This window comes from Poromitra crassiceps (genome assembly GCF_964638095.1).
Source record: "Poromitra crassiceps genome assembly, chromosome: 15".
Taxonomy (NCBI): Eukaryota; Metazoa; Chordata; class Actinopteri; order Beryciformes; family Melamphaidae; genus Poromitra; species Poromitra crassiceps.
Genome location: NC_139634.1, coordinates 27,965,773 through 27,989,933, shown reverse-complemented (window position 1 = coordinate 27,989,933; position 24,161 = coordinate 27,965,773). Strand labels below are relative to the sequence as shown.

Below are 24,161 nucleotides of genomic sequence, written 5' to 3'. Positions count from 1 at the left end.
CCACCAACTTAATTTCCATATCTCAGCTGTGTTGTACGGAATCGGTGCAACATTGTGATAGAAAGCAGCTTGCTGTTCATTGGATTAAAAAAAAAAAACATGCTCGCATTCCATTGGTAAATGTAAAATATTGCTAATAATATGATGGGATAGAATGCATCATCACTAACGCAGCGTTTAAGGAGCTCCGGCACCTGGCCGGAGGTCTTTAAGCGCTGCGTTATTGGATTGTTTATTAGGGAGGAAATTAAAAAGGTGTTTTGCAAAAGGAGCTTCTCAGACAGACCGCCCAGAGGCCCTCAGCCAGAGCCCACGTCCAATGATTATATGTCTGTCAATCTCCAGCCCGTCGTGGCCCGTTTTCTCTTTTAAGATTAATACGAGGGAGCGGAAGCAAATTAGCTGCTAAATTAGAGTACCATCGTTTCTGCATTGAGGGGCCCTCTGAGCCTCTCTCTACCTCTCTCTCCCGCCCTCTCTCTCTCTCTCTGAGCCTCCCTCTCCCTCTCTCTCCCGCCCCCTCTCTCTCTCTCTGAGCCTCTCTCTACCTCTCTCTCCCGCCCTCTCTCTCTCTCTCTGAGCCTCTCTCTACCTCTCTCTCCCGCCCTCTCTCTCTCTCTCTGAGCCTCCCTCTCCCTCTCTCTCCCGCCCTCTCTCTCTCTCTCTGAGCCTCTCTCTACCTGTCTCTCTCCCGCCCTCTCTCTCTGAATACTAATAAGCCCCTGGGATCCAATACCGTTGCCAGTCGCATCTTTCTCCTCAGGTGCACGAAAGCGAGATCAGAAAGTGCAAGGTAACTCATAACTTATTGAGTCTGCTGAACAATCAAAGCAGCAAAGCTCTCCTTCCCAGAAAGCCGACCTTATTTTTATTTTCCATTGGTGTGTTTTGGTTCTTAATACAGTATGTCTTGTCTCTTACACGTTTGAATAGCAGTGTTGCTTTAGCTGTGAGCAAGGTCTCTTCGTGGCTTTCTGGCTGCGGTTATTTTTGCCGATCTCATCTGAAAGCCCTGGGTGGCACAGGAGACCACGCTAATATATGAAATCTAACCCATCCGTGTGGGGATTCATAGTCTTCTGGACTCAATGGGGAGGTCAGACTGGCAGGTAATTAACTCTGACTGTTATGCGATTAAATACGCCCCGATCTCATCTCTGATAGAGAAATTCAATCAAAAGGTGTTTACTTGTGAAAATTGCATTAAACATGCAAGAAATGTGTCAAATTTAATACCAGAGGAGGTAGGAGGTTTTACATAGCTTCCATTTGTTACAGTATATTGTTCAGCATAATGCAATACATGTATACTATATATAATGTATACTTTTGACTCTACAATGCAGCATTAGCAAATTACATAACTAAGCGATAATTTTACATTTTATTTTCTTGTGGATTAATGATTAATTCCCATAAACAATGTTTGTAATAAATCTGTTTTGATTACTAAATTATATATTGAAGCAAGCATCAACTGTCAATCCATATAAATAATGGATTAAAATATGATTAAAAAAAAGAAGGGTATGTGGGGCGCACATGCAGAGAGGACACCCACCTTGGCTTCAGATTCCCTGATGAGTCTCTGAGCCTGTTTGAGCTTGTCTTTCTCACTAGTTAACTGCGCAGATACAACACACACACACACACACACACACACACACACACACACACACACACACACACACACACACACAAACCATGGACACACACCATTGGGACACACAAGTCACAAAGAAGCAGAAAGCAAACAGAGAGGAACAAATGGTGGTGGGTTAGATAGGAAAGGAAGAGAAGTGGAACACTAGTACACACAGTTATCAGTGCAGACACAGACACCAAACACAGGAAAAAAGGTGGAATATTGGAAAAGAAAAGAGGATGCCCCTTACCTAGTAAATTTTAATGCGAGTACAATGTCATACTATCATTTTGTCTCAATGAGTTATTCGATGTGTGAAAGGCGGAGTTTACTGTGCATTTATACCTAAAACAAGATGTAATCTGTCTTGAATAGAACATGAGTGTAGAGAGCTGACTGCAGCATAAAAGGCAAGGCATAGCATCACGCATCACCCTGCAGTCGTTGCACCATCAAAAGCTTTCTTCCGTTTCCCAGTGCTGCCCTCCCTCCCCCCCATAGCAAAACACATTTGAACTTAACCTATATCAGATGTGTGATGGGCATTGATTTCCTTCTTCAGTTTTTGTTTAAAAAAATTGCCCAATTTGCTCTGATATTTCACTCTGCATGACCTTTCCAAAGGAGAAATGATGGGAACATATTCCACGGCAATAGTGAAATCAGTGAAATGTAATATTTGTATGGAGTCGTTCCTGCTACAGAACACCTCTTACTGTGGACTGTAGAGAATTAAATATTTAACATGGAGAATGGAAATGGAGGTGGAAACTTCAGTGGTGGGGTGCCTTAAAAAGAACTTCCATTTCGCCAGAATTTTAGAAAGCGGTGGTCGTAAAGTGCAATCTTTAAGGCAAAGAGAGAACTTTTATTTTATCTTGTGTCCTTAGGAATAAAAAGTTGCAGGCTTTGAGATATACTGTAGCTCCATTTTAAAGACCAAAGCCCCAAGAGACTGTCAGCAGTCTCTGAAATGTTACAACTTTCCTAACCACAAAGAGTTATTTGTTGCAGAACTACCAATGTACAGTAAGGAATTATGTACGAGAAATTAGATTTGCAGCAGCATACATATTGGTATGTATTTGGCTATATCTCATGGCAACAGCATAGACCACATGGTAAGAGTGATCATATTGTTAGTAACAGCATAGAGCACATGGCAACAGTGATATTGTGAGTAACAGCATAGAGCACATGGCAACAGTGATATTGTGAGTAACAGCATAGACCACATGGTAAGAGTGATCATACTGTGAGAAACAGCATAGACCACATGGTAAGAGTGATCATACTGTGAGTAACAGCATAGACCACATGGTAAGAGTGATCATACTGTGAGTAACAGCATAGACCACATGGTAAGAGTGATCATACTGTGAGTAACAGCATAGACCACATGGTAAGAGTGATCATACTGTGAGTAACAGCATAGACCACATGGTAAGAGTGATCATACTGTGAGTAACAGCATAGACCACATGGTAAGAGTGATAATACTGTGAGTAACAGCATAGACCACATGGTAAGAGTGATCATACTGTGAGAAACAGCATAGAGCACATGGCAACAGTGATCATATTGTTAGTAACAGCATAGAGCACATGGTAAGAGTGATCATACTGTGAGTAACAGCATAGAGCACATGGTAACAGTGATCATATTGTTAGTAACAGCATAGACCACATGGTAAGAGTGATCATACTGTGAGTAACAGCATAGAGCACATGGCAACAGTGATCATATTGTTAGTAACAGCATAGACCACATGGTAAGAGTGATCATACTGTGAGAAACAGCATAGAGCACATGGCAACAGTGATCATATTGTTAGTAACAGCATAGAGCACATGGCAACAGTGATATTGTGAGTAACAGCATAGAGCACATGGTAACAGTGATCATATTGTGAGTAACAGCATAGAGCACATGGTAACAGTGATCATATTGTGCATAACAGCATAGAGTAGTGTAAGAGCACATGGTAACAGTGATCATATTGTGAGTAACAGCATAGAGTAGTGTAAGAGCACATGGTAATGTGAGCTTACAGTGATCATATTGTGAGTAACAGCATAGAGTAGTGTAAGAGCACATGGTAATGTGAGCTTACAGTGATCATATTGTGAGTAACAGCATAGAGTAGTGTAAGAGCACATGGTAATGTGAGCTTACAGTGATCATATTGTGAGTAACAGCATAGAGTAGTGTAAGAGCACATGGTAACAGTGATCATATTGTGAGTAACAGCATAGAGTAGTGTAAGAGCACATGGTAACAGTGATCATATTGTGAGTAACAGCATAGAGCACATGGTAACAGTGATCATATTGTGAGTTTTGCTCAGTCATTATCAGCGGAGTCCAATCGAGTATTGAGAAAGGACAGCAGATAGACTGCCAGTAAAATGGAAAAAAAAGAGGTCCGCAACACCTCCATCTCCTCTCGAGACCAGGCTGGGTCAGTTACAAGTCCGCCAGGTTGTTAAAACCTTTTAATGGGATGGCACAGAGTGCTCCAATGTACCACTGCAGTGCTACATTATTCATCACATCCAGAGCCAATTCAATGAATGCCTCCTTATTTGGCCTTGAATAGGTGCAGGAAAAGGTTTGGGCAAGTGTAGATGATTCCCATGTGTTGTGATTTAGTTAAAAGCATCCTGATAGATACAGATCTCACATTCTGTTTCGCTCGACGAGAATGAGACAAATGTGAGGTCACGTGACCTGGCTGGTTTAGCAGGCTAACTTCACTGTCCTTTGTCCATGTTTACAGGCAGAACCTCCACTCCGTTGGATCGGGGGGATAATCAAACAGACACATCAAATGGGCTGCTTGTTACAATGCCAAAGTTCCCAGAGACAGACTCTCATTAAATGTGTTGGTTCACACTCGCAGACGAGGTGAAGAGCAGAGAATCAGACAAGCACACGTTTATTTTTTGATATATCTATCTGAGAAGAGCTTTGTGGATGAGATGAACAGAGTTCCCACTTCATTCATATTCAGTTAAACGGCAGAGGTGGCACAGCAGCTTTGATGGACAAACTGAGTGTGTCCTCAGAGAGTTAAAGGTTCTGCCCTCTGGCAGGTAATGGCTTTGTACAGCACTGTGTCACATGTGGAGTAGGTTGCAAAGCACTGCTTCAGTCTAGTCTTCCTGCAGTAGCAGAATCAAAACCTTCAGGAGAAGGATGCCACTGACTGGACATTGTTGTTATGTTCATTGCCAGAGGAAGCAAGACAACGCATGTGAACAACTGCCTAACATAAAAAACATGAGATCACTATGAATTAGTATTAGAGAGCTGCCGTAGTTTAGCCCTGACAACCCAAACATTAACTGCAGCCTGTTGCACCAGCTGACCATAAGTTCTCTCTTAAAAGGCCTCCTACAGTCAGTTTTCTTACCTGTATAACCGTTGGTGTTCTATGAAAACTCCCACGTCATCTGATTTGTGCCAAAGAACTTACATTGATAAGAAATGAAGGCTAATAGTCTGCTCCACTGCAACATAATGACTGCAGCGCTGTTGTTAAAAGAAAGCAGAACAGCTTCGCCTCTTACCTTGATTATACTCTTTGTCAGTCATACAACGGAAGTGACCTGAAAAAGTATGCTGCCATTACTGTTTGCCCGTATCTCCGTAAAACGTTTGTTTAGAAGCAGCAATATTGCTTATTATCAACAAACCGGGCAACAGCTGTTTTTATGTTAAAATAAGTGTTAAATGGCTCTATATTCTGACAGCAATCATTGACAGAGTGTTTGGTCAGTAACTTGGAACTCCCAACCCCCCGCTGTCCTCTATTTCTCTCCTGTAGCCCTGCATGCAGAGCGGACACATACAGGATGCACTGTACTTATTTTAACACAAAAACCTCACTGAATGCAGCTTTAATGGGCTTCATGGACAGAGCGTGACTCAAACTGGTTAACAGTTGTTATTATCGGTGGCGCTTTGAGCCTGGCAAACACTTCGTTAACAAACGTAGCTAATGGCTAACAGCTAGCTAACGCCAGTGGCTGATGCTAGCTATTTACTGTATTTACTGTATATCAATCATGATGATGTATGACTATAGCGTTCCATTGAGTCATACGCCATCACCTGTTTTTAGCAACAGCTTCTTCTTTTTTAACACAAAATGAGGTTATTTGTAAAATAAATAAATAAATACTGGTGAACAGTGTGTCTAATCAAGAGGCCAGGGCAGGACTCAGCAGCACATGGAATATCTTAAAAAATGACAAAATACACTGGAGGTGGGCTTTACGTTACGTTAGTCTATCTGTTACATTGAAACTAGTTAGTTTGACACTAAAGCTGTATTTAATTGCACAATCTTTGCTATCTTAACTAGTAGAACAAAAAGTCCAAATCCAAAATATTGGCACAGAAAAATACATTTTCACTTTCTGTCTTTCTGTGGCCAATCAGTGAACTTTTATTTCATTTTATATTATATATATATTATTTTGTATTTTGCCGTGCAAAAACAAGTCTCCTGCACTTTGCTACGCAGTAGTGGAGGTTAAACAGCTAAAGATCACAGCTAAAATAGCTAATGTTAATCACCAAACATCCTCATCCTCCATCCACCTTTCAAAACAATGTGCCATGCCAAGTTCCCAACTGCTATCTCAACCATGCCAACCACTATTATGGAGGACTTTACACCTACTAAGGGCTAGGTGTAAGATTTAAGTTGTAACTTGCCTACGTTGGAACTATTTGAGTTGGTGCAACCGTTAAAATTTTAGGAATGCGTAACATTACGCTCAAACTAGGCTACGTTTGAACTTACGCAGAGCTGGTGCAACCCAGCCCTGTAATTCAAATCAAATTAACATGTGAAGAATATTGGAAATTTAAATTAAAAGCAGGAAAGGCCTTTTGTTCCTCAGCATGTGCAAGAAATAGGAAATAATTTTGGGAAACCAATACAGAGTAGATGTTCAATAATAGTAGCAATTTGCCCACAAGTGTATCCCTGTCAAGCATGTATGTATATGTCCATGCTCCTTTTTAGCTATGCCAAGACACATGAGCGATCAGCTGAAGCCCTCACAGCCACATTCATGCTAGTTTGTGTTGAACGTATTACATGTTTCCCTGCTGAGACTAATGTCTGCTGATGTGAAGCTCTCTGGCAGTAGCCAGCCTTTGAAGGAGTATTCAGAGAAAGAGAGGAAGAGAGGGTTTGACTCTCTGGGGCTTTCCTGTGCAACACTACCTGTTAATGCAGCACAAACAGTCAGCCTTCAAAAGACAGAGGCCTGCCAGGGGAGGGCCAAGGAAAGGTGTGTTATGGGAGGAAAACACTTGGAAACACAACATAAAAAGCTCCAGCAGGAGAGAGAGGCCAGGCAAAGGCTAGCACAGCCTGATCCGTTCATGTCAGACAGGAGGTGGAAGGGGGCTTGAGCCAGAGTGAAAATGGGGGAGTAGGCAAAGCGGGTGGGGAGAAGCCTCAGAGTCTGTGATGGTCTCATTAATAAGGATGGACAGTGAGTGATGAACCAGTGCACACAAAGGCAGTTAACAAGTGGTTACACTGCCCTCAGGTATACTGTATGAAGTGGGGGAGTGAGAACTAAACACAAATTAAGTGAAGTTCTGAGGAGAAAAACATTTTGTGACTTGGGCCAGGAACAGGGCCAAAGCTTGTACCACATTAAATCTGACAACATTTGGTGTGGAACTGAGGATGAATGATTGCTGGAGCTGTGGGGGACTGAAGTAATAGTAAGTTGCTCCTGAGAAAGGTCCTGCTGATGCTCAAACCAAATACGCAGGTGCAGTTTAAGAAACAAAAGGGTGTGCCAACATTAGCACCGGTCGGAGATGACGGTTTGGAAAAAGCAATCTCTGACATAGATGTAGCCATGCCATCTTTCAACACTGCTTTATATTAAATTCATCTCTGACATCATAGATGTAGCCATGCCATCTTTCAACACTGCTTTATATTAAATTCTCTAAGCAGGGAGGCAAACTGCCCTTTTGTCCAAAGGCAGCACTGAAGTGTTTCAAATTGGTTTAAGGGGGAAATAGCAGTCATTTTCTGTGCTCAGAATGAAGGGTTTCGCCTGGGAAGAAACGTTGTGGAGATGTGGAGAAAAGAAATGCAATCCATTTCTGTGATGATAGAATTACATAGGAAAAGCTTCAATGGAGCAATTTGCCCATATAAAGAGCTACAACTTAAGGAGGAGATTGACCTCTTATTAAATCAAACGTTCTTGCATGGATGAAAACACACTTACAGCAGTATCACATGTATGATCGGGGTAGAAAGGCATCATTTTGACCAAATAAGTCATTTGCTAGCAGCCACATTACCTATCATTGGTTCGAAGACAAAGTAATTTCCTTCAATGCAAAGTGCAAAAAATAAATAAATAAATAAAAATAAAATACGGTAAACTTGTATCAAACTCTGATTAAAAGTGAATCGAATATTTCTACTCTTTTTCATGATTTTCTGTGAAACATGAAATAGACAATATCAAAGATCCCTTTGGGGGAATGTGGTGCCATTCGGCAGTGCAGTTGGCATTTGTGTTGGACTTCTCCACCCTCCCTCCCCTCCTCCTCCCTCCCTCCCCTCCTCCTCCCTCCCTCCCTCCCTCCTCCCTCCCTCCCGTGATGTATTTACCTGGGACTGCAGGGTCTGGATCTGCCCCTCCAGCTCTTTGATTCTCTCCTCCTTCTTTTGAGACTCGGCCTGGGCCTCCTGCCGTGCACTGAACTCCTCATCAAACTGCAACAAAACACACACGAGTATGTCCGTGCACACGTACAAACACACACACATACATAGATGTAAACACACACGAGTATGTCCGTGCACACGTACAAACACACACACATACATAGATGTAAACACACACGAGTATGTCCGTGCACACGTACAAACACACACACATACATAGATGTAAACACACACAAGTATGTCCGTGCACACGTACAAACACACACACACATACATAGATGTAAACACACACGAGTATGTCCGTGCACACGTACAAACACACACACATACATAGATGTAAACACACACGAGTATGTCCGTGCACACGTACAAACACACACACACACATACATAGATGTAAACACACACGAGTATGTCCGTGCACACGTACAAACATACAACCACACACACATACATACATAGATGTAAACACACACGAGTATGTCCGTGCACACATACAAACACACACACATACATACATAGATGTAAACACACACGAGTATGTCCGTGCACACGCACAAACCCCCACACATACATACATAGATGTAAACACACACGAGTATGTCCGTGCACATGTACAAACACACACACATACATACATAGATGTAAACACACACGAGTATGTCCGTGCACACGGACAAACACACACACGTACATAGATGTAAACACACGCGCACACACATGGAGGTTGGTGAACAGCGGGGTGTCGCTAGAGAATGGCCGCAAGGCACATCGACAGACACCAATACACACCATCGTACAATCTCTGGCCAATTTCTATTCATAGCTCTCCTGGCCCTAAAGCCCTGTTGTCCTTTGTTTCAGGCCTAGCTTTCATGTGTGCTGATGGATCTGCAGAAAGAGAGCCATGTCGGGACAATGATTTCACTGGTCCAGCAGGGTGCATGCTGGGAGGGCGGGACAGGACTCTAACACATAACCAGGACCCCTAGATGTTGCCAGGCAGTAGATGTATAACAAGGATAACAAGGCTGTTCCTACTCTCGGTGTGATCTATTTCATGGATACAATTACATAATATCTCATTGGACCCAATTTGCTGTCTCTGCGATGTACCAACTCACAGGAATTTGCACCAAAGCGGACACCTCAGTAAGTGTTCCATAGCCATAGTAAGTGTCCCGGACTGAGTGACTGACTGAGTTACTCCTAAAATGCCTCCTTATGACCGCGGCTCTGCTAGCGGATGCCGTGGTAAAAAAAAAAGCCTTTTGAGGGCCAGCTTGAAATGTTGGAATTGGGTGAAAAGAAGCAGCACATTAACTCTGCCCCAGCACAGTGCACAAAGAAGTATACATTGCAACATGGCCATTGATCCTTGTAACGCTGATACGGATCATGTAGCGTCACAGCCAGGTATTGATCAGGGCATGGGAAATCAATAGCTTGTCTGGGAGCTCTGGGGAGGAAAAACTTTCCTGATGGGAGTTGGCCAACCGAGGGGGGAATGGGGGAGTGATTAATGCCTCACCTTTTTGGAGAACTCTGCAGCCTTCTGCTCACTCTCCTCCACTTTGGATTTATCCACACACTGATCTGCAAGACAAGACAGCTGCAGTCACTTCAAAAGCTTCTCTACTTCCAAAGTTATGTTAGCACCTTATGTGAGGCTTCCAGTTAAAGCTGATATGAATGTGTTATTATTATTTTTTTTCCCCAGTTTTTTTAGAACACAAAAAAACTAAAATTAACAAAGTCAGACACAGGGAAAGAAAGAAAGAAAGAAAGAAAGAAAGAAAGAAAGAAAGAAAAGGCATACATACAGTATATTATCGACATTCTAATATTACAACGAGATGCTAAGAGCCGCGTGAGGTGCTTATTATGTGCTTGTAAGAGATGTTGTGCATGGGATCCCACGCAAGGGGTCCATGAGAAATCAGCTGGGCGAGTCAATTGTCGCTTTTAACCTCGTCAAAGTAGGCCAAAAACGGGTCCCAGATAGTTGAGAATCTTTTAAGTGAAAGCAGATATGAATATGTTAAAACAAGAGAGAGAGAGACACACAGAGAGAGGAAATGAGTGTGGAAAAAGTCACCTTTCACATGATCTACCAGGATGTTAAATATGGTTCTGCAGTTCTTTAGCATACATTTAACAAAACACTCTTGACACAAAGTGAGTGAGAAAACTCAAATCATCTGTCTTTTATGAATATGTTTAGAAACTTTTAATGAGCCTTTGTTAGCAAGTCACAGAACCTGTAGGTGACACAACAGACAGAGGAAGGAAAAGTGGTGATATTTATTTCTTTTCTCCGTTTTGAAGGAATAACAGACCGCATTAGTAATGCAGAGCAAGTAGATGTTTCCCTCTGATTCCAGGAACATAACTGACAAATGTTCTCACCAAAGAAAGAATGAAACTATTTTAATGAAATGAAATCATTCTACCATAGTCTCACCTTACTTCTAATGTATTATTCATGAATAATTAGACAACCCTATCTTATATGTCAAGCCACTGCAGGTGTTTGTCGGGAGATTCTCAGGGGGAACTCGACGATAATGAGAGTGACTGCAGGATATCAAAACATTTTTAGCAACATCAGTGCTGTACCTCCTGCTGCACACAGTTAAAGGGAAAAAAACAGGTCTGGAGGATGATTTAGACAGATTAGGATCCATAAATCATGTTTTACAAAGACGCAACATTATGGAAATGGATTAAACAATTTGCCTAGACATATGTTCAATTAATGAAAAACAAAAATACAAAGAGGAAAATAACGGTACCAATCAGATGGGTGAAGTCCACGTCTAGTCTTTTACTGTAGCCGAAGTCAGGGTCCATTCCACTGCGATGCAGGACCACCTGTGACACGCATTCTTCAATCACCTTGTAGTACTGAGGCCTGGGGGTCACGAAACATCAAGCCAAACAATGAAACAAGCCACAGCCAGATGTGAGTGACACAAACTCTACAAGGCCAATTAACCACAAATTATCCCCTTATCCAACCTAGAGGTCACAAAATACCACGTTGAAAAGGTTGCCGCTGGAGAAAATAGGCACCCTATTAAATGTGATTACTTGCTCTACCCCGATCTGGAAATAAGCAGATTAATAGGCACATTGAAACCAAGTCTCTGTTACTCTGTCCATTTCAAGGTGACAGACGGGAGCCCAGGCTATGCTTGCCCTCTTACATAATTTGCAATCATCTTTGCCAATTAGAGTAACCATAAAAGCTGAAATGTAAATGTAATTAGTGTAATGTGTATAATTGAAAGCACAGTGACCAGGAAAACATGTCACCCAGTTAGGAGTGTGACTGAGTGCTTGGTCTTGTCATGCAGGGTGCGTGAATCAGGCCGGGACTCCTGTTCCGCCACACAGGTTGGTGTGTGACCTTTTCACAGTTACATTATCAACTTTAATTGCAAGTGACATTTAGCAAATACAATGTCAACCTAACCTGAGTTCCAAAGTGGCAACGCATGACATTGACCACAAAAAGATATCTCGTTTCCTCTTCCTCTACACTTGAGTAGATGGAGCGAAGACAACATTTTAATAACTGGGATCACAACCAAAGGACCTATATTCTAGCTCCAGATTTGAAAATGGGGTACAAGATGAAGTCCTTTTAGTCCTTTGTCAGTTGATCAGTGAAGCCATTTTTCAGTTGTTGTTCCCATTAGATTTTTAGACAGAAAAGTTCCATTAGTTTGTAATGGAGGCTAACTGTATTTTTCCTTCTAATTATTATCTATCTATCTATCTATCTATCTATCTATCTATCTATCGATCTATCTATCTATCTATAAAATTGAGTATGTGGGCTATGTCCACAAGTTCTGTGGTCAGCCACAGCTATGCCGTTTTACGTGTGATCGTGCTGAAACTCTCAGGGGGTGTAAAGAGCACCGGGTGAACTGATGGAGCCGGATTTTTTAATTAGGGCGAGGGAGCAAGTGAGCCAACACAGCGGTCGAGCTGCATAAGTTGCAGGACCAGCTCGGGAAGCTGAAGGGCTGGTGAGGCCGCACAGCGACCGAGTTAGCGAGCCCGCGAAGCGGGCGAGCCTAGGCATCAAGCATGCAAGATGCCTAGTATATTCTCTCTCTCTTATACATACATGTATACATACATACAAACATACATACATGCATTATGCCCCCCACACACATGTTCCTTTTTGTTGAGGGATTTTGTATTTACAGACCAAATATGAATTTTCCCCACATGATGCTGAACAAATACCACTGAAGTTTTCAGGAAAAATGGAAGTCTAGTGATATCTAAAAATATATATATATTGAATTACTCCTGTAATCCTATTCTCTGCCTAAGTACTGTATCTGCCTGTTCTTGTCTTTGCTTTTGATAACGTGGCTGGCAGTTACCCTAATGCATACCCTAATAGAGAGATACAGTAGTATAGCCTACATAAGGGAGGGGCCTGATGTTTGAATGGGGGGAGACAAGGGAGAGTTAGTAGTACCTGTGCAGGGAGAGTAAGGGGTTCAGTGTTCAGCTACACTGGGGAACCAAGGAGCGGACAATTGGCCCACTGCACTAGTTTGAGTAAAATGGCACAGATGTCATAAATGGTACAGTATAACTTATTATCAACAATGAATGAAATAATGTCCATTTCCTGGGCTTCGACTCAAACTATTGGCTAGATTCAAAGATTCTGTTAGCTTGTGGGTGGACAGGCCATAACAAGCCGAGCCAATGCAAATCAGAATAAATCAGCATTTAGGTGCAATATTTTTGAAGGCATGACATGAAATGTTTAGCTTTAGCTGGTGGATTCGCCCACTCGTGATTGGATCAAGCTAGTGAAGAGCGCACACATTGCCCTGGCACTCGGCTTACAACTGTCACCCATGTACACCACATTATTATCTCAATAAGCCGCCCTATTTTCCTCCATCCTCCATCCTCCGCCACCACCAAGCAGATCGGAGCTGGGTGGAGATAAGGGGGGAAGGAGGGAGTGACCCAGAACTGTCAGGCCCCTCCACAGTGGGCAGGGCTGGGCTCCAGAAGCTAGCATATGTCCCCTGCATCATTCCCCACCTCTTCTTTCACGTTGGCACCTCCACTCCTTCCAGTTCAGCTCAGCCCCAACAGCCACTTGATCCAGCTCTGCTCCACATAACCAGTGTAATCCCCATATCGCCAGGCTCCAAAAGAGGAGATCTGCTCTATATTTACTGCCTGGGTTTGATGTGCTCCCATTCATTAGGCTTGCACTGAGAGATTAATTATCAAAAAGAAAACAGACCCCGGAGGGGAGAGCGACGACTGATGTTGCTTTGGTCGAAATGACATTATTAGTCAGAACACTTCAACAGTTTGAACAGTGTGCAGAGTAGACCATCTTATTGTTATAAAATATTAACTCAATTGCTTTGATAAATTATTAGACAATTTATTTAGTACAGACTTTATTATTTGACCCAGAATTGTTGAAGTTGAATCATGGTGCCAAGTGTATGATCAATTTCAAAACATACACCTTTGAATCCAATTCTCTACTTCTGATGGGATATTGGCAGACACACAGATCTGCCTTCAAAGTCATCAAACACCTGTGGATAAGCCTGCCACCATTCCACTGATTTAAAACTGACAGCGTGCATTGCCACCAGCCCATTCCCCTGACTAGGACCTCCCTAAAAATCCACTTTTAATGTATAGACTTAAAATTCTGCTTCCGCCCAATCTCAGCGAGCACATGAAAAGACGCAAGCTCAAATGGCGAAGAACGGAAAGGGAAAAAAAGATGAGCATCAGTTGGAAGGAGATGTATGTAGGTATACTGTAGTACTGCATCTTCCACCAGCCCAACTCACATGGCAGTGATGTATGCGGAATAAGATGCCTCCGTCAGAATGCATCTCTGAGTGTGTGTGTGTGTGTGTGTGTGTGTGTGTGTGTGTGTGTGTGTGTGTGTGTGTGCATGCGTGTGTGTAGGCCTGTGCCTGCATTCATGATGGCTACTGAGGAAATGTATTTTTAAAAGCATATCTTTAAAAAGCCCATTAATTTTGTATGAGCGTTGGTACTGATCCCTTCATAGTAGGGGACATGGACAGTAGTGCTGAGGTGGACTTGGCTGTACTAGCTGGTTAATGTGAATTCTATTTCTCACTTTCTCTGACTAGATGAGGGATACATTATTCATAACTCCAAGGGTGCAGCAACTTGTATATGGTAAATTCATCCTCCTCGTCTTCTCTCATCCTCCCCGCGTCTCACAATCTTCCTTTTTTTTCTAAATATTTTATTTCTGCAAAAAGGCCTGACGCAGCAGTGAATTCATCAGTGTCACTCCATACAGAGGAGTGGCGCTCTTTCTGCCCAGTGATTGACATATTTACACTCCCGTGGCAGAGGAGGGAGCAGGGCTGACGTTTTAATAATGACTTAATCACTCCTATCTACAGAATAATGTTCAGACTCTGATCATTTGTTTCTCTGCTTCCAGTGGTTGCAAACAGGGGGGAGATAATGGGGGGGGGGGTCGCAAATATTTTTAGCTTCATCAAGCTACACCGTAAGAACTTACATGTACTGTTTGCAGATGTGAACGCATGTATGCATGGGAGATTGTGAGTCTTTTATATACATGTGTTTTATATGTACCTAGATGTGATCAATATCGCACAGTTTAAAATCTAAGTTATAAATTGCGGCGTTATTAAGCTCACTGACAGGGGTGAAATAAGTCCAAGGTCCAGAGTCTATTGACAGAGTCTCTGACACTCTGAGGGAGGAGTTGAAAAGTTTGATGGCCACAGGCAGGAATGACATCCTGTAGCGGCGCACTCTGTGGTGCATCTGGGTGGAATGAGTCGTGCACTGAATCCACTCCTGTGCTTGACCAGCACGTCATGGAGTGGGTGGTGGAGACATTGTCCAAGATGACATGTAACTTGGACAGCGTCCTCCTCTCTGACACTGCTGCCAGACAGAGTCCAGCTCCACCCCCACAACATCGCCGGCCTTGCGGATCAGTTTGTTGAGTCAGTCTCTAATGTATGTTAATGTATGTTTATACGTAACCTAACACAAGGGCAAAAAGCACCACGCAGGCTTACCTGATGTAATAGTCGTTCCTGATGAGCAAGAGGTGCTGAAGGATTGACAAGAAGTAGGCTTCTGATCCTGTGTCTTTAACCATGTTGGACAGGAGATGGTACACCTCATTCATATCAGTAAGGAAGCAAGGTTAAGGGGGAAATAAAATATGGCAGTGAAGTTCATACGTTTATAAGATATTTTAACAGTTAAAGTCAACTTGTTGAGAAAACACCCAATCTGAGTTCATTAGCAAACACTTGATTTAGTGGCTGCTACATTGCTGCTTCATTGCTCGTCTGTTTATCATCTCTCTATAGCAATACTGCATTCTACGCACATGAATAATTCTGTAGATATTCTGCCTTTTTCCCCTCTCCTCTCAAGCATTCCGACAGGCATCATTGTGCACAAGCAAACGGAGCTGTGATTCCTCTTATCCGGTCTCTCTCCGGGGAGCCAAAGAGTGTAAACAGCTAACTTGAGGAGGCGAATGGCCAATAAAGAACGCTCCCTCTGGTTTACCTGTCACTCTGAACCTTTCAAGACAGAGGAAATTAATCACAAAAGCCCATTGGTTTGAATATTTTAAGGCAAGAGTGATGACAAGCCGATCATTCACAGGGCAGAAATATTGCTGAAATTCAGTTCCAGGATTGAAACTGACTTGTACTCAGGAGAGAAAATACATGTTATTAAACTTGCAAAAAATATTGATTATGTGTCTTATGTCTACTCTGCCCAGGAGGAAGGAGCGATGGCTTTGATGTCAAAAAAGCATAATGTTAAATCGGATTGTCTTTTTTTGTCTATTTCTCTCATGTTTAGCTATCAAAGGTTTACATAATGCTTCTTGAAGACAGATTGAGTTTTTTTTTTTACATTGAATATACGGTATACTTCCTTTGATTCAGAAAAAAAACGTATTTATGGTCAGTTTTCTCCAGGGGTTTATGTTGCTCAAACTTCTGATAGCATTCAAAAAGTGTAGCTGTAATATGCAAAGTACCCAGGACAATAAATAAACTTGGAGACTATTTAAATTGCTCGCTTGAGAAGGGAGGATTGTCGCATTGAGATTTGCCTTGTTTAAAAGAAAATCTAATAAGCAAGCCTCTCAAATATGTGCATGCATGCAGAAAACAAGACGACTAAGGAGGTGGTGCTGTGTTACGCTGAGAAAAGATGAACAATTGATTGCCGCCATAAAATGAGGTGTGGATTTTGACAATTTGTGCTAAAATATTTACATAGTGTACAGATTGCAACAACACTGTGATGGCATATTGTATTATTCTCCTCCCTTCTGCTTTTGATACAGAAAATAACAGTTAAATGCAGAGACCTTTTTCAAACATGCAGGTGGTTGAGTTTAAGGATTCAAAAATTGGACTAAAATGAAAGCACAAAGCTGAATAATAGGCCTGTGAGCTACAGCAAGTCATGTTTTTTACCACAAGCGCATAGCTGATATGGATAGATTAATGAGAGGAACCTAGACATATAATCTCTAATTATTAGGATTAAGACGGGTCCAAGGACATGTTTTCAACGGTTAATGGGAAGATTCAGTGACCGTTTTTCCCTCGTTTCCCACAACAATTACAGACCTTCAGCTTTCATCAACAGCTGATGACTGATGACCGTCCAACAGAATATCAATAACAATTCACATAATGTATTTTCTCAGGAAAAACAGCACTCAACCATGATTATCCTCTTCCCATGCTATCCTCCACACTGAACATTCTCACAGCTGCTGGGCTGGAGCAGATCGATTATTTTAAATACTGTTTGACACTTCCCTATTAACTTCAACAATGTCTGTAATTAAACTCCTTTCCCATATCACATTTTTTTGAGGGAGAGGGATGGGAATACAGCCTCCTCTAAAGTATCATTTCCCTCCCCCTGTATTAGCCGAGGATGAAGCCTGGGGAGAATTACCAGTCCTGTGAGATGCAATTACAGCCTCACCACAGCAGCATTTGAGAGGACATGAGAAGGAGCCTGGACTGGGAAAGTATCCAACTAGCTCCATCTATCACTAAGCTGCAGACATAAACCTCATGTAGAACAATGCCAATCCATTAGATGACTCCTTTTTCCTCTTTTCCTCTCTCTTTCTCTCCCTTCCTCCCTGTCCAAATCATGAATAAACATGGCGTGGCAGTCAGGTGTGATGTAGACCAGTCAGCGGTGGGGTCAATCAATCACCATTGCTCATTAATATGCATTAGTGGCCTGGAGTCACCTCCTCGGCACCTGGACCTGGTTCTGGACACAGAGGAGTCGAGCCTCTCTCTCTGTTAATATTCATGAAGCTGCCAGGAGAAACAAGGCACATACTGTATAGGCAATGCTCAGGTATACGTGATGCCATGCTTTAGCGTGCGTGAGTCTACTCTAACTAGGCAAGCAGAGGGGAGTGAGGGGAGCTTGGGGGCGCGTTCGCGTCATGCTCGGAGCTCACAGATAGATCAATAGCACATTGTGCTCACAGATAGATCAATAGCACATTGTCCTTGGAAACAAACATTGGGCCTTCTCATTTGTGAACCTGCTCAAGCGCATCATTAAGCCAGGTACACTCTTTCTGTTCTCTCCATCTTGCCTCCCTCTCTGCTCCCCGCGTTCTCCTCCACGTGTCAACAGGAACTGTCACTCACAGCGGCACTCGGTGGCTGATTTCGCCGGTGCTGCTACTGTGGGATTTGGCGGGAGGAGAAAGATTGCTGGAATGAACATCTGTAGCACAATGTCAGCAGCGTCTGCTATGTCTGCCGCTCTGCCCACCATGTCAGGCTTTCATACATACCCTTAGAGAAGATCTGTGAATTATTAAAAAGGCTTCTCGTCTGGAATGCTTGAACCAGTTTCCAACCCTGGACTCAATTACACGTCATCAACTAGTACTCTACAAGTTTGGAGTTAAATGAGCCATTTTCTTTTGAGAGAATTGGAGGAGAAAACTCACTTTTCTAAAAATGGAAGAACAAGAAAAGAGAAGTGATAGCACTTAAAGGGATAGAAAATCTTGGCAGATTATGAAAGTGCAGAGTGTAAGATTTCAAATGATGTGTCATACATTGAAATCTGAAAATTGTTGAAGATCATGCTTATTGCTTATTTGAATGTTCGTAAGCAACATTCAGAGAAAATCACCCTGAAAGTTGGTGAACAAGCTTGGTTTGCCCTTTTAGTGATCCTAAAACTGTTGTTTGTTATATTGAGTGCGTTCAACATCTAAACTTGTGCAATATGGGGGGAGGGGAAAAAGGGGGGGGGGGGGGGAGTAATCTCAATTTGTGCAATTTCACTTTTGCCTACTTGTTACTCCTTTCAACAGACCATGTCACATATAATATTATATAACTCCACAAGCATATCACCTCCCACAATGTAGGAACAGGAAATATTGATGTTTTATATCAAAGTGATGAGAGGAGGAGAGCAGAGGTGGGGGTGAAGATGGCAGTTGTTTACTGTGCCTACTGTAGTATACCTGGTCAGAGATGGAGCTAGATATGGTGGAATGGATCCCCAAATCCTGCCCCAATGAACCTACAGTAGTCATGAACGGCTTTGGCCTTTAAAGCTTGACCAAGCCCACAATATCCACTCATCTCCTCAATATGCACTTGTCTCCTGCTGCCAGCTCTGCTGTTTCCATTCATGTGCATATTCATACACAGGGCAACAAAAGGATATTCCATCTCGGCACGGATGTCGTCAAGGCGATGGGAGAGTTCGATAGAGTCTTCCTCCTTGTTCTCATTGAACACCTTCAGCTGGATGTCTAGCTCCTCTGTCTCTTTTAGCTCCTAGAATGAGTCAGACATAGATCATTAAGAATGGGGCGCATTTCAAAAGGTCATCTTCTCTCTAGATATGAATAGCATTTGGGGTCATTGTAGATTAACTGTCTGAAAAGCATTTAGATTGTTGTGGTTTACTAGTTAGAAGTATTCGCAAATTTGAATCTAGTCAGATTTGTATGTGTTACTGTGAACCAATTCTATTCTGGACAACTGTAACACCAGAGTATTGGTTTCCCTGTACAGAGAAGTGGGATGGTTGCCCTGCCTGAACCATCTCAACTAGGTATTCCAGACTGTACCTATTCCTGCACACCTGTTCCTGCCACCAGGGGCTGTGGGGGTGCTCTTTACCACTTCTCTATGAATCACCGGCAGTAGAGTTTACAGACTGAGACAGGGCCAAATGTAACCCAATTTCTGCAGCTATCAATCATCCTGCACCGTTTCTTGGGTTCGCCATCTGTCTTAAGCAACGCTGGTTCGGAGAGAGCTGCACAATGCCACAAACAGGAGGGGGAGGTAGGAGAGGAGCAGGAGCAGGAGGGCCAAAAACCTGCGTCAAGGACTACAGGAACAAAACAAATTGTGTTTTCTTTTTTTTCAGTGGTGTTCACTTTTTCACTACTGCCAACAGCTATGCTGGCTCCTGAGCATAATTCATAATTAGATGTTTGGGGCGTCAGCTTAAATGCCTGTATTAAAAGCGGCGAACGTGGCATTCATAAATGACTGTACACTGAGACTCTTTCATATCGGCGGGCAGAAATGGAGATAATTAAAGTAATGACAGTAATAATCAACAGTTGCAGCTGGGATGACTTATGAACAACTGGCACCGTGACACCTTCACCCCACTCGCTACAAACGAGGCCTTGAGTGATGAGTGGGAGCTCACGTAAAGATGTGGAGGCTCACTGATATAATGATGGCAGCTAGAGAGCCCTGATCACTGATGTGCTGCCTACAGTAGGAGTGAGGTGAATACTCACACTCATACTAATAATAACAATAACAATAACAATAACAATAACAATAACAATAACAATAACAATGACAATAATATTGATAATAGTACTAAATGGACATCGGACAGGAGAAGGTAACTATTGTAAACTTAGCTATATTCAGTGGGACTGTGATGTTGTGTCGTGGCATACAGTATGTCTCACTGCATATACAGTACTGTAATTATATGAGCTCATAAATTGTTTATTGCAGAGAAGGCAAAAAGGAATGTCTCACATATACACTGTAAATGTAAATGAAGTTCTCAGACTAGATGTTCTAGATAGAGTTAGGGTGTATTTGAATCTCTAAAGTAGCAGTAGTGGAAAAACTGTGACAAAGTTACCGAGCAGCAACAGAAATACCAAGGGAGAAACATGAGTCATGACTGTGTGTTGACAGAATGGAAATGATTCACATTGGAAAAAAGTAACGATTGGCAGGTAAATACATATTTTGGGCTACATCAGTTTCCATGACACCACCAGGAATATTACTGGACCATTATTGTTATTATTGTAGACGGCTTAACAAACCTATTCCTGTAAACAATGATTACCACATGCATGGAACTAATATTGCCATATTTTGTTTGATATTCTGATAACTCACAGGCAGGGTCTTCTTGAGACCACATCTTAGGAATTCATTGCGTAGATGTATCCTGAAGTCCAGGTCATCAGGGGACGTAACCAGGGCGTTAATCAGCTGCATACATGCAACCTGTGTGGTAGATCCAACAGACAGACAGACAGACAGACAGAGAGACGCACGTACATACGTACACAAATAAGAACAGAATTAGAAAACCACTTGATGACATCTCTTGCAAAGAACATCAAGTTGTAGAAAACAGATGTGTTTTAGGGTGTTTGATTGGTGCTAGAATTGAATTAAAATGATATCAAATGTATGATACAATAGGTAGGAGGAGAGGAACCATTCCATCCCATTCCCTGGCCAAAAAAGAAGAGCACAGAAAAGAGAGAGAGTGTAGTTGGAGGTTTGGTGAGTCCATTGACCACATGTGCATTATTAATTGATTTATTGGATAAGGAGAGAGGTGAAAGGAGTGTGCGGGAGGGGTGGGAGGGTGGGAGAGGGGTGGGAGGGTGGGAGAGGGGTGGCCAAGAGGAAATCGCTGATGGGTTTTAACGAGCTGTAAGGCGGCTCGGGGGAGCAAGCCCCGGGTAAGACAGAGTTTTCCTCAGACAGACAATCGATAACAAGCTGAAGGATTCCCATGGACGACACGTGAAAAGTTGTCTTTGGAAACCTTGACCCTCTGCACTACTGTCGGTGTGTATGTTTTATTAATAAGAGCCACAACAATGGGTGCTTTCTGTGGCATTATTTTTCTGCTCTTTAAACCTGCTACCCGTAGATTTTGAAACTTGATGACTTTGGTGACCCTCTTCTCTTCGTGGTAGACTGCAGAGCGTGTAACATGGAATTGTCATAATCTAAACTGAATAATGGAACTGGAATAAACTTGTGCAAGGAGGCGAGCAGTTTTTCTCACGTTGCAAGACATGTTCCTCCAGATTCAGATTAGTCAGTCAATCTGCATTTTTCTCACCTCATATTCAGTGAATGTAACAAAATCAAAAGAATATTCTGTCGAATAGTTTAGTTACTATTACATTGAGCTACTGTAGCAAAGCTCAGGTTTAGAATGTATAAATGTTGTCTATAATGTATAATGTTTGCCCAATACTCTCTCAGTGTGATTTCAGTGATGCTTGCTCACCCAGTGCCCATATTACAATGTGTGTCTGTAACTGTGGTGGCTATTTTCTCTACAGACATGTTAAAAGATTATGGAATCAGAATTAATTTAACACATTCATTGCCAACAACGAGTTGAGTCGTCAAACACAATCCAGCTGTTCACTGCCAACGACGAGTTGAGTCGTCAAAAAAAAAAAAATTTTTTTTTTGACGGTGCTACGTGGATCAATGCCCCCCCGCGTCTCCTATGGAGATATTGGAAGTATTGAATGTGTATAATCTATTTTACCGACCAGCTAGGTGGCGACGGTCCTCTCCCGACAGAGATAAAGTCAACCAAAAGCAGCCGCCTCCCGCGGCTGCTTCCTCCATTCACAAGGAAATGGCTTGGCGATTTTACAGTCAGAAACGAACGAGCCTCATTCTCATACTGTAGGCGGGGACGCTTTCGCGCTGCTGCGGTGGGGGGTTCCAGAAATGGACTGTGTGGGCAGCATAAAGCCTAGAGTCGCACGGGGCTTCATCGGGGCTCTCAAACCCAAGAGACGAGTGAGACCTATCCACACTCGCTGCCAGGGAGGGAGGCTGCTCAAACTCGCTGCCAGGGAGGGACGCTGCTCAAACTCCCAGCAGCAGAGCACTGCTTGTGACAAACGCAGGCTGAAAGCCACTAGACACGCCCACGGAGGGAGGAGTTGAAGGAGAGGGCGTTCGGAACTATATTGTTTGGATGTCTGATCTCTCACTGATGCCAAAAATAAATGGTTAAAGTGACTGTTCTGCCTGTTTGATTGAATTTCACAAAACTGCGATTATCTCAGCTTCCTGTCTCAGACGCTAAAACCATGCTGTACTCAACGGCTAATATCTACATAACTACTAACTCTACAAACTAACTCTTTTAGACAGAGAAAGCACACATTCTATTAGTACTTTTGTGAACTTTGTGTTGACAAACTCCAAGCAGAAAAGAATCCTCGGCTCTTGTAAAATGAGCCAGAATCCTCAAAAAAACGGCTTGGCAAAAGCTACCTACAGCAAAAAAAAAACGGCTGGCAGTCAATGTGTTAAGAACGATATATTGTGGCAAATATTCCACACACACAGGAGCTTTAAAAGTGACCTTGACATTTTGTATATACTTTTTGTTAATTACACTCAATGTTCTTTTAATCCATTACAGCTACAATCATACATGCTAAAACACATCTGTTTTTGCCTGGTTAATTCAGAACAATAGCCATCTGGAGTGAACAGCAGTTTATTGTTTCTTTCTCTGTTTTACCCTTAAGTTGTACTGTAGCAGCAAGACATTAAATGTGTTGATGCTAGCCAGGCGAAGGGAGAGAGGGCACATTGTTATGCCACGCAGACATATGTCAGAGATGTTCCCTCTGGAAAGCACAGGCTTGTTTCAGTGAAGGATGCACGGCCATTGAGAGGACGCCACTAGTGCCAGGCACCAGAAACATGGCAGACTTCTCCATGTTCCAGCCAGGCTTCAGGGCCTTTAAGCAAAATCTGTGCAGCGAAGCCTGACATTTTACCCACCAGAGACCATACACGTAAAAAGAAACCTCGCCAAATATTCACAGGATTTATCTGAGTGAGGAAACCCATGGAGCTCATGAAAAATTATTTCTCCTGCATGCAGATTGATGCTCACATGAAACAGCTCCAAAACACCTCAGTCAGTATTGTGGAATGAGTTTTGGTTGAACTGGGGTGGGGGGTTGGTGTGTGTGTGTGTGTGTGTGGGGGGGGGGGGTGCTGTGGCATTAACTGTGTTAGGTTGAGAGAGCGGCAGTGGTGCCATAGGGGGGATTTACAAACAGTGTAATTAAAAGTGGCACTGCTGAGAGATGGTTTTAAAGTTGGAATGCAAGCTTTCTCTGTTGCTCGGCAGTGGAGCAAAGTCTGAACCAAAGCAAAACACATTTTAATCACATTAGCAAAGTCTGCTTCTACAGCACATCTCTTTTATTTATTTATTTTTTACTTATTTTTTTTGGGGGGGGGGGTCTATTCATTTCCTTAAACTCTCTGCATCAGCAAAGTATTTTAATTTACTTCACAATTAGTAGAGCTTCATTTCATTAACAGCAAATATTTAAAGGAAAAAACAACTGCCTCCTAAT

At 42.5% G+C, this 24,161-nt stretch overlaps 1 protein-coding gene across 1 annotated transcript in view; it reads right to left on the bottom strand.

Annotated features, from left to right (window-relative positions):
- Positions 1-24,161, bottom strand: part of diaph2 (diaphanous-related formin 2) — a 568,359-nt gene that overhangs the window by 372,394 nt on the left and 171,804 nt on the right. The window contains exons 16-22 of the mRNA XM_083651834.1: positions 20,905-21,015; positions 19,160-19,290; positions 15,487-15,603; positions 11,164-11,282; positions 9,900-9,964; positions 8,312-8,416; positions 1,562-1,624 (exon numbers count right to left, since the gene is read on the bottom strand). Of these exons, the coding sequence (XP_083507960.1) occupies positions 1,562-1,624; positions 8,312-8,416; positions 9,900-9,964; positions 11,164-11,282; positions 15,487-15,603; positions 19,160-19,290; positions 20,905-21,015 (711 nt within the window). The remainder of the gene's footprint in view (positions 1-1,561; positions 1,625-8,311; positions 8,417-9,899; positions 9,965-11,163; positions 11,283-15,486; positions 15,604-19,159; positions 19,291-20,904; positions 21,016-24,161) is intronic.